At 33.4% G+C, this 12,258-nt stretch overlaps 1 protein-coding gene across 2 annotated transcripts in view; it reads right to left on the reverse strand.

Annotated features, from left to right (window-relative positions):
* Window positions 1-1,301: 1,301 nt before the first annotated feature.
* The window catches only part of LOC149793814 (atos homolog protein A-like), a 116,868-nt gene continuing 105,911 nt past the window's right edge, over window positions 1,302-12,258 (reverse strand). The window contains exons 10-13 of one of the 2 annotated variants that reach the window (XM_089967819.1): window positions 10,915-10,983; window positions 8,126-8,292; window positions 4,913-4,964; window positions 4,073-4,210 (exon numbers count right to left, since the gene is read on the reverse strand). In XM_089967819.1, the coding sequence (XP_089823945.1) occupies window positions 4,913-4,964; window positions 8,126-8,292; window positions 10,915-10,983 (288 nt within the window). In that variant the 3' untranslated portion in view covers window positions 4,073-4,210. Of the gene's footprint in view, window positions 4,211-4,912; window positions 4,965-8,125; window positions 8,293-10,914; window positions 10,984-12,258 lie in introns of both variants that reach the window. The other variant, XM_089967818.1, reaches the window with a different exon arrangement.

Below are 12,258 nucleotides of genomic sequence, written 5' to 3' on the forward strand. Positions count from 1 at the left end.
CCTAGATCTATGATGGACAAATTAGCCCTTACAATAATCTTAGGCAGCAGTTTTTCATTTTATAATGAATGGAACTAAAAAGATTTGATAATATAAATGACAAACACAACCTTTCATTGCCTTATTTTAATTTTATTTTTGAATGCACCAAAAAAGCATAACCTGTACAGTGGCAGAGTGTAAGATGTAATTCACTGAATAAAAGCATAACAATTAGGCCTAAAGGGTAATGGTTAGCATGAATGTCTGTGGCAGGAGAGATGGTAGCCACTGTCATGCGAAATTCAAAATAAACATAAAGATTATGTCAAGCAGGGACAACAAGCAAGAAGACTTTTTAGCTCAATGGGAAATGCAGTTTCTTAAACTGTAGCAGAGATAATCAATGTCTAACTGTACTTTGTAAATGTTTTAGTGCATCAGCCTCAGATGACCCTTTTGCACTATACGTTCTTTTTTTCTTCTTCCAAGTGGACAACAACAGTACATGATATTGTAGTATAAGATACTAAAATTTGGTATAATTTATGGAAAAATATTTCCTATCATACTGAGAAAGTCTCTGTAGGGTTGGCAGGTCTGACAATGTTTTGTGCTCATTTTGAGTTAATAATCTGTAGTACCTTTTATAATGGATATACCGATCAAGTTTTATGACTATAAATACAACTAAAAAACTGACGTATATGCAAATGTTTAATGTTGAAATCTATACCACCACCAAAAACAACAATGACAATGCAGATGGAAAAGTGATTCTAGGTCAGGCCTATTTTACATGGGTGAGATTAAAACAAGCAGTGAACCTTGCAATAATATACACCAATTACCTGTTGGCAGAAACTTAATCACAAAATTTTCAACACAGAATATAAAAATCTTACGAGTCAAAGATCCGCATCTATGTGTGTGTATGTGGATGTTTTGGATTTTTAACGTAGCATTAACAATTTTGTAGTCATATTGCTATGACGTCTACAGTGTGCACTTTACAGTGATGTCTAGCACTGGGGCATCATGCCACAGACATGTAGCATGATGTCCCACCCAGTCTCATTATCCTGACACAAGGCCTACGAGTCATAATACTAACCTCTTATGCTTAGTGCCAAGCGAGGCAGCTGTTAGTACCATTTTTATGTCTTAGGTATGACTCTGCCAGGGTTTGAACCCATGACCTTCCCCATAAAAGGTGGATGCTCTAACCACTGGGCCAACAGAGCAGTTGATCTCCATGTAAAACAAGACCTATTTTCATGCCTCTTGCAAATGACGATCAAGAAAACACAAGAAGATTCATGTATTATTATAAATTTTTTATTGACATTTCCACTTTCCCAGAAGAATCTTTCACTGCATATTTATGCTACAGGTGCAATATATTATTATAATAATACTAATATAATTTTTAAATGAAACCACCACTCAGGTACATACACCATTAGTCAATGATAATTATAATTAAAACTTAACACTGCGACACCAGTCAAAGCCTCAAATAAACACTCATTAGATTGTACACCATTATCAATCATTAAACGATTATGAAACATACATTCCTAAATAATATATGCATCTGGCAATAGTACAGTAGAACCTGTCTTGAAAGACCTGTCCTGTGAATGAGTCTTTCATGACAGACTGTATTGTTATATGATCAATCAATCCATGTATTGAGAACATGGTCTTCAGAGACAGGTGGTCTCTTGTAGCAGTGGTCTTTCAACACAGGTTTTAATGTACAAAGGACTCTTTGGATCAAGCATCCATGTACATGAATATATCAGCATATACTAGATAAAACAACTTTTAGCACAGTGCATAGTTTTCCTATTTAGCATTGCATATAAATGTCAGACAACACACATACCAGTTGGAATTTTTTCAATCAATTTACTTTTTTCCTATTTAAGCCAAATTAACCCAGGAAAAAGAGCCCAATTATGAAAACAAGAAGCATGAATTAATGCACTGTATGTAAATTTATTACTGCAAATGTTGACCCAGAATGGATATGTGTCATGAGTGGTACATTACATGCATGTTCAGCGTTTAATAGTCCTCTATGAAGCAAATAAAAGGGCATGTTTGATTCTTGAGATTCCTGACCAACATGTTTCAATGACCTGTCATGTTGGTCAAGATATACTGTGCAGAAACAACGATTTTCTGTTAATTACCATGACCTTGACCTTTGATTATTATTCGTCACGATCTATAGGTTTCTTTCTTAACCATAAGCGCAAGAAAGAGGGAAAATTTGGTCAATGACCGTAATCTGCATCTAACATTATTGTGCAAAATACTTTGTTTGTTGCATCACGATTTACTTGACTTTTGATCTTTTGACATTAAAATCAATAGGGCTCTTCTTTACCTTAACTGCAAGCACTCTACAAGCTCTGGTTAAGGTATTTGTCTACAACTAAAGTTATTATGCAAAATAAAAATTATTTCAGTATGTGACCTGGAAATTTGACAGTTTTACCTCAAAATTATCACTTATCTATATAACCTAAAACGTAAGCCCTCCATACACTTTGCTGAAAGTACATGGCTGAAAACTGAAATTTATATGCAGAACCATTTTTCATTTTTCAGCACACTGCCATGATCTTTGAAAACTAATATCAACTGCCTTCATCCACAAACTTTTGTCCAGGTCGTAAAATGCAGATGTAAAGTTACTGTGTAAACCGTTTTAGTCTTTCATGTGGTGACCTTGACCTTTGACCCCCCCATAACAACAACAATCTTCTTCCATACTCCATGTGCAAACCATCAACAGAGACCATTCAGGTCTGTGATGTTGAACCAGTATTATTGTGCAGAATCAATTTTTATTATTGTGCAGAATCAATTTTTATTCTTTCAGTCATGCTGATTGTGATCTTCAACCTTTTGATCCCAAAATTAAAAGCCTGAATTGAAAGCCATCAAATTAGACGATTCAGGTCTATGTTATTATACTAATATTATTGTGTGGAAATCATTCTTCTTTTTTCAGTGAAAGTGACCCTGACCTTTCTCCTTTTAATACCCAAACAGGAAGACTTCTTCTTTGTGTAAAGGCATGTTATTTACAAAGTCAAGTGATCGTAATTAAAGTTACAGTATGGAAACAAGGTAGCAAAATCATGGACAGATAAACTAATATCATAACATAATATGCTCCCCTTGTGGCAGCTATATAAACACCACTTCTTATGGCAGGTACTGAAACACCTTGTGGCAGTCATAAACACCTTAAGGCAGTCATATAAACACCTTACGGCATATATATAAATACCTATTAGCATGTATATAAACACCACCTAATGGCATGTATATCAACACCATATGGCATGTATATGGATTCTTTATGGGATGTACACCTTATGGCGTCTATACCAACACCTTATTGCAGGTATATAAACATGTTATGGCAGGCATATAAACATGTATGACAGGTATATAAACACCTTATGGAAGGTATAAAAACAACATCTGTCTGATATATAAACACCTTCATTGTGCATTATCATAATTCAAATTGAACCAAGTATGCTTGTTTAAGAATACTTGTCATTTAATAAGAAAATAATGGGGCCTTTGCATAATCTTAACCTAAACAGGGAACAAATGTGTTGTTAATATTTTACTGAACACCACTATCTCTGCAGCAGAACCCTGATATGGTATCAAAATTTCTGACATGCCAAGGCCACTTTGTTAATTTGGGTATGTACAACAATAATTTCTGTTAGAAGATTAACCAGGATCTTTAGTATCGATTCATATTTACTTAAGCCTAAATAAAATTCTTTTAAAATATTCAGAGAATGTTTTCACATTTTATGACAAACTTGTCTTATATATTCATCAATAAATAAATATTTAAAAATAAATCATTCAGAAACATGACAAGTATTTACATTACACTATGTAATGAAAGAAATAACTTAAAAAGCTAACATAAAAAGTTAAAACCATCTTATCACTCAATCAAATGATTCACACTGCTCTACATTTCACAATTCAAAATTTATTCTAAAGTTCTAAACTAAGCCGTCATCATCTTTTGGGGGAATACTTTGGATTGTGTGGCCCTTCTGTGAAAGAACGTAGTTCATAATTCGCTACTTGAGGATCAAACTCAAATTTATCTCTGGCAAAAATCAGTCGAATATCTGTATGAAGGTATATCTTTCCAGATTTACTGCTTGCAAGCCTGAAAGGTGAAAGAAATTAGAAAATAATTAGCACTAATCTATATAATTATCTACAAAAACGTTTAATTAAGCAATGCTTCCTTTCCCAGATAATTTACAGAAAACAAATCATTCAAGTGGTCACTAAATACTTCAGATAACATTAGCTGATGTTTGTTAAATAACCATGTTAGGTATATACCATATTTATGGAGTTCTCTACTGGTAAAAACAATTTACTTTTGTCTTGTCCAAAAATACATTAATTATCTTAATTTCATGTCGGAAAACAAACAGGAGAAGATAATTTTACCTTACCCTTACCCCACCCCCTAGGCCATAATGTGGTTATATAATTATATAATGAGGTGAAGGCATGAAGCAAAACAAATATTTTTTCCTTACACCACATGAAATTTGGATTAAAGAAAGACAAAGGTATAAAACTTGTCTGATATACACTTGTACATTGACAACACACATTTGTGTATTACAATCCATAATGCATCAAATACTGTACATGTACCTAAAAAATCCATGAATTTGAGCACAGGTCACGTGTTAGAAAATGCATGTATCAGTCATATCCCATTAAAACAAATAATACACATAAATAATGTCAGTCCACGTTTGATCTGTTTCATTGTCATCAACAAACAAATGTCACATAATAATTCACTATGATTAAGGTTGTAAAGTTGTTGTTTGCGTGCTACATTTACCTAACTTGGCCAAAACTTCGGTCTGTGTGAGAAAACTATCGTCTTGCTGAGGCTACCAAGGAGAGGAGGATATTCATCAGGGAATAAAAATGTGAACAAAATAAAACAATTTTCACAGACATACTTGTGAAATGTCTCACTATTTTAGTTTCACAGGATTGTTAATTTAATTTTTACTTTCTGCTACCGTTGGTAGCCATTATAAGAATACAGTTACTTTTTCTGCTTGCACATCACAATGAACACATTCCGATCACTTTGGAAAATCCAACAATCAATCAGATTCCATTGCTTTTATTCAAGTTTGATACTGCCTTCCACTGATGAAGGGTGCATTTGTTTGTTTTATGGAAAACTGTAACTAGCTTGCTTTGATGAAGTGTGCATGTGTTACTGAAGATGCTTTTGTTGTTGTTGCTGTTGTTGTTGTGGGGTTTAACGCCATTTTTCAGCACACGATAGGCTATATATGGCAGCCAGTATTAATGGATGAGGAAGAACCCCGGAAAACCCCAGAAAGAACCAGTGACCCACGAGAAGCTACTGGCAAGCTTTCTCACATACCCACATTGGCTGAATCTTAGACACGAACCGCTGCAGACAGAGGTGAGATGGCAGTGATCCGTAATGAAGAGTGCTCGTCCACTCGGAGCCCTTTACTGAAGATGCAATGAAGGCGAACTTTGGAGGATTAAACAAATGACCTTTTGTGATTGCAGCATCAACATCAAATAAATGAAGAACATGATATGTATTGGAACTGGCAGCTTGTCGCTATAAATGACTAAAAAAACAATGGATTTGTTTAAATTTGGACCTAGGGCTTCTGTCAACATAAAAGTTTATTTATATAAATATTAATATAAGCATGACAAAATTTTGTGTAGTTTATATTCTCAAGTAATGGTTATCTATTTGTTGTGGTACTTCTTTCTCTTTCTTATCCTAGCCATGGATAGTCCAAAATAAGCAGAACTTGCCACTTCAAAACAATCAGTTTTTTAAAGATTGTGTCAATGCATGTAGGAGATTTCAAGCTGACCAGGTGATAGTTGTTAATAAAATAACTGTGAGATTTCTTTGACAGGTGTGTCTGAGAATAAAAGGCAGCTATCACTTAATGTACTAAAAATTTAGCTTCTACAATCAAGGTTTATTACACGTAGAACAATAACTAAGCCTAAAATGCCAAGAATTTACTACTTGATGCATTGTTTAAAGAAAAAAGTAGGGTTTATGGTTTCTAAACAAAGCCATGAATGTCAAACTTGCCTGAAGTGGTTTCATGTGTAACAATGTCTACAATGACAACCAATCATATTGTTATTGAATGAAGCTAGTAAAAATGAAAGAATGATAAATAAATATCCAATTCTGTACATTCTGAGAACCACCCACCCATGGAACAATTACATGAAAAATATAAATAGGATACCTACCACTATGCAAAGTTAAAGTTTATATACAGGATAGTGATCATGAAACCTAATATTGTTAGTACTGATAATAATTTTAACAGATCTTCTTAGACTGTGTCTAGAAAAGTATAATGGTTGAGCAATGTCTGAAAGTTACAAGGAATTTAAATATTTAAAGCAAAACAACGTGTGGGATCCGAACGCAGTAAATTCGGTATGATGGAAGCTACTTATTTACCAGGTTCAGGCATGTTTCAGATCAAAAGATCTCTATATCAAGGCCAACGCACACATAAAACACACTTTCATAATATGCTCACATGAAAATGACATGGGTCTGTAGCTATTAATGATGGGTGACCTGCACAATACAATTTGTGTGGTAAGACCATAAACAGAGGAACTTCTGTTGCGAGACCATATTTAGGAGAAAGAGCAATAAAGGGACATAACTCCTACACATGAGGATGTGGATTGCCATTAATCAAACTTTTTCAATTCTAAGTATAAAGGCATTCATATTTCAGAAATCCAGCATTTCCTTGTAAAGTCATGCCACAGAAAACTAAAGGGAACAAATAATGCCTGCATAGGTCCTATAAATAACGATTGAGAAGGCTGGATAAATTTATCAAAATCTTTTCATTATACAGCTGCACACCTAAATGTTGCAGACTGGCTGGCCAGATATGAATGTATAGGCAATATTATTACTAAAAGGCTCCAAAGCTAAGAATGGTCCTTATAAATGAAGATTAGGGCTATTCCATTTACACATACCCAGGGAAGGCACTTTTTAAAAAAATATATGCCAGGGTACTTAGATTACCCAAAGAGTTCATTTAAAAGCAATATAAAATTATAAATTGCATTTATAGGTGATTATTCTAAATTGTAATTGCCTTTTCTGTGTCCCATGTATATTTTGCTGGAACAACCCTTATGTAATACTGCAAAATTATCATATCCAATGTCAATGCATTTCTCAGGAATTTCACTTTTCTCCACAATAAAAGAACACACTTAATGCCAACATATGAACAAATGACAGTGCCTTAAGTAAGCTGTGAGAAATGTCATAGAATTGAAATAATAAAAAAAAATATTTGAAATCTTTTTTAGTTTAAACTGACAGAAAACCTAATCGGAAAGGACAGGCATATGTGAAGGCTATTTCTAACTTTCCAAAATAAATTCAACCGTCATGTAAATGACACCTGTTAACATGAGAAAACATTTTGTCGTTCCCTGTATGTCTCTCAGAGACAGTTTTCAGTAACAAATGCAAGATATTTAACGATGACTGCCCCTATTGATCAAACTTAATAACTGGCAAAATCAGACTGAATTATTCCACAACGGACAACTATCAAATCAACGAGTCATCATTAACAATCTGTCATCTTATGCTATCACAACCAAGATGGTCTCTAGTCTTCTTGTCTGATGAACCACAAGTTCATTCTGGAAGGTTATTAATAGGGATGGATGGAAAATACTGTGAGGTCCCAGGTCCGGGTTGTTTTTTACTGTTAGTACAAAAAATGAGCCAGGTCCAGTACCTATCCATTCATATATATATATATATATATATATATATATATATATATATATATATATATATATATATATATATATATATATATATATATATATATTAAGGATGGATGGGAAGGGAAATTAACCAGTCTTGCTGAACCTGGTCATGTCAGTGTAGTTGCATCTTGTACCTGTCCATCCTTAGTTATTAACTACGCATCTTCTTAGCATAACAGTGATAAATATATGATAATACCTTAAATGAATGAGATAACGAAGAAAGGATGGATCTGAGCTTTCTGGATCAACTGGCATGTAGACTGTTCTCTGTCGTAGAAAGGTTTGGCAGTTAGCTGGCATGTCACTGAGATCATACATGACCACAAACATCTTCACCACTGTCTTGTTGGGGTTGAATAAAGTCTGGATTGAAAAAGACGAAATATTTAACTGTAATAATTTGACTTTTGTGTATAAATGTGTGAAAACAGTCCTAAAAATTATATATGCCATGAATTTCATAATTTTCAAACACAACGTCAAGTTTCAACCAATTCATATTAGGATTTAGTTGACAAAATTGATAATTTTCACCTTTTTACATATTTGTTGGTTCACAAGAAACACAAAGGCATAAAATAATTTGATTAAAACAATTGCCAAATGAACAGAAATGAAAGATGTTCATTCAGCTGAAACTAAATTCCTGTTGTGAATATTACAGTCTCATTGATATTTCTGTTATTATGGTTATGTCATTTAAAATATAATACTTATGAGTGTAAATCAAAGGGATGTACCACAGTATCCAGTACAGGTACATCAAAGTATGTTCCACGGTGTCCGATAGAAATACATCAATGGATTTAACATAATACCCAGTACAGGTGCATCAACGGATGTACCACAGAATCCAGCAAATGTTTATCAATGGATGTACCACAGTATCCAGGACAGGTGTATCAAATGATGCACCACAGTATCCAGCACAGGTTTATCAATGGATGTACAGAAGTATCCAGTACTGGTTTATCAATGGATGTACAGTAGTATCCAGCACAGGTTTATCAATGGATGTACCACAATATCCAGCACAGGTTTATCAATGGGTGTACAGTAGTATCCGGTACAGGTGCATCAATGGATGTACAGAAGTATCCAGTAAAGGTGCATCAAATGGATGTACAACAGTATCCAGCATTGGTGTATCAACTGATGTACAGTAGTCTCAAACACTGGTGTATCAATGAATGTACAGTAGTATTCAGTAAAGGTGTATGAAAATATCTTCCACCACTATTAATGATGGTTGGATTATTCTATGTACTGCCTTTTTGTTCACAGACAAATTTTCATATCATTATTAATAGTTTCATTTAACTACTGACGGCTTCACATATCTGATCTGGTCTTTGGGAATCTCATCCTCATTCCAACCAGATCTAAAGTTATATAGCTCAAGTTCTAAGCAATTTTAGTTAGCATGGAATAACTCCACACTACCATATGGCTTTTGGCATGTTGTGACAATGTATATCATAATATCATAACTAAAACAAGAATGAATTTTTATTCATAGGTGTTGATTGGAAAGGAATATAGTAGTGCCCTTGTACATGAAGGAGATCACAATCATAAGGTAACTGAACAGTAGAGATTATAACTGCATTGCAAATCTCTCACCCTCCTTCTCTCTCTCCAAAAAGCTACAAAATACCATCCTGAATACCGACGATCTTAGACAATGATACAACATTGTTTCAACACATACATATACATATCCACTATAAACAACATGTCTTTTTGCATTCTTTAATTTTTTTAAAGTGTACATTTATGTTACTGTTGCTGTAAGAATACAAGCTACATGTAACTTTAACTACAATTTTAATAGCTCGTGTCATTACTTACAGTTTACTGATAGATAATACATGTAGATCTTATGCACTGACACAATGTTCTTGTTTCAACCACATCTTTCATTTTATCACACTGACATACACATTCAATAATAAGAAAAAAAGCCTTTTCAGGTACATCTATTTTTACTGTAATTAAATTACTAAATTGAGAGGAAAAGGAGACCATAAATGTACTTTTATTTTATGCTTGTACAATTAGGACAGCAAATACTGCATTTCACAATGACCTTGTTCAGGTCAAATACCTTTTTTTTGTACAAAGTCAGTACTCCAAATATTTATTTTACATATTTTTTTGTACCTGAAATGAATAATTATTTTTTCATTTACAAAATAATACAAGAATTACAGTGTTTACATCATTTCTAAGGTAAATAGGAGCTAATATGTAAAATTTTGTATCAACAATCAAAATAATTAGTCTCTAAATGAATCAAAACATTTATGGAATCAGAAAATGAAAAGTATACAGGTCTACATGCTGGACTGGAAATGGACAGACAGATAGGCAAATCAACTGACAAATGGTCAAGATTTAAGCACCATTTGCACCCCCTGTTTTACTAAATTTGATTTCATATGCTTACACCCGTTTAACAGAAACTCTGTGCTTTTTTTATAAAGGAAACTCAAAACGTCTTGTATTCTGAAAGACTGTTCCTACCTATCAAGTATATTTGAGGGAACTTCACATCTGCCATTAGGTCAAAATGCATTAAAAGTGAGAGAAATCATGTTTGTACAAATTTAGCTGGAAAGTAACAAGCCTAAATTTGTTGTTCATACTGGCAAATTTTCCATGTGATATTTGCTTCAAAACTATTGGTTCAAATCATTTTAATACAAGTTTCCCCTGCCAAATATATTGTTGTTTTAAATTCTGCAGAAGACACCGGTAACAAGATTTGTTTATAGGAGTTATCTCCCTCAAGTCATAAATTTACTGTTCTTTTTCAAGATGTTCAACATTTTGTTATCAATCTGTCTTTTTCAGAAGAACAAGAAGCAAATACTACATATGCATGTACTTACTGAAAGTTTTTATCGGAGTCTGGAACTTATTGGTTTCTGCTGTAAAGTAATGAAAGCTATATATTCATTTTTAAGTTCTTGGAAAACATACCACTTGAACAGTTCCTCTCCTTGGAATATGGTAACCTCTCTTGCCAAGGGGCTCTAGGTTAACATGACCCTGAAAAGGTCACATAAAACATTCTAAAGTGTGTAACTGTTATTATCAATTACTAATGTTTGTCAAAAATATAATAATTAATTTTATATGTACAACCTGTACCCCATAGACTTGATATGTAATCTCAAATCTGCTATATCTGATCAACAGACTACAATTTACACCTCTCCCTCAATAACTCGTGCACAACGAGGTCCACAAACATAGACCGCACTATAAGTGAGATGCAAGTTACCGAGGGACCTCAAAAAATTGAAAAAGAATCGCTTTGACATCTGTAAAACCATGGGGGGGGGAGGGCAGCATTAGGGAACTGGGCTGTTTATTGACTGAATCCTCTTTTTACAATTACGTTAATAATAATTTTAATAACACGCTTTTTCTAAGTTGTTCATTATTCTGTTTAAATAACATTTATTTTCAAAATGTCCAACATATGAAAGATCGTTCCAACTAGTTTCAACAACCATCACGTGTACACACAAAACAATCTGTGTATCATGTCACTACTTTTTCTTTTCTTGATGAGTCTGGTTTCCATATTCATGTTTAATATTATCCTGCCAAATTGGGAGTCCAAAGATCATGGAACTAGACTAATTCTTGATACAACACCAAACAAGATTCCTTTTTTTAAAAAAATACGCGACATTTATTTCATGAGACAATCGTCTACATTCAAACTCAATTTTTGTATTGCTCAATTAGTACAATATTGATATTGTGAATTAATTAATTTGAATGAATAATGAAACTTCTTATCATCCTTGAGGATATCTCTAAGTGCCAGTTCAAGAATTCTCTGAAACTTGCTTGCCCACAATGGTCCGTATCTGTGAAATCAAGCTCTTTATTTTACGAAGTATTTGTTTTGCTTGGCTGCCACGTTATCTTTGATCACAGTTATGAAAGAGTCAGTTTAAGGTAGTTTATGTTACATACACAATAACATTTAAAAGTGTTCAATTGATCAAATGAAGTGAGTTCACCCAACATGTGACCGGGGCAGCAAGATTTTAAGTTTGTAGGATTTTCGTGCCTTTTAACTTTTCTCTTATTCCACCTCCTTTTTTGATTCAAAAGACATAATGTGATAATGCAAAGAAGGCAAGCTTTTAATGCAACAAATACTTCCGGAAGTCATGGTAGATTGATGCATTTTATGTTTAATTACAAGAGGACACATTGAATTAATGACGATTACACTTAAAAGGAACTAAAAGAAGAACTAGAACACAAATTTCATTTGATAAGTTTTTTTTAAATAATTTGTAT

The sequence above is a fragment of the Sinohyriopsis cumingii genome, chromosome 8 (genome assembly GCF_028554795.1).
Source record: "Sinohyriopsis cumingii isolate HCF-2022 chromosome 8, ASM2855479v2, whole genome shotgun sequence".
Classification (NCBI taxonomy): Eukaryota; Metazoa; Mollusca; class Bivalvia; order Unionida; family Unionidae; genus Sinohyriopsis; species Sinohyriopsis cumingii.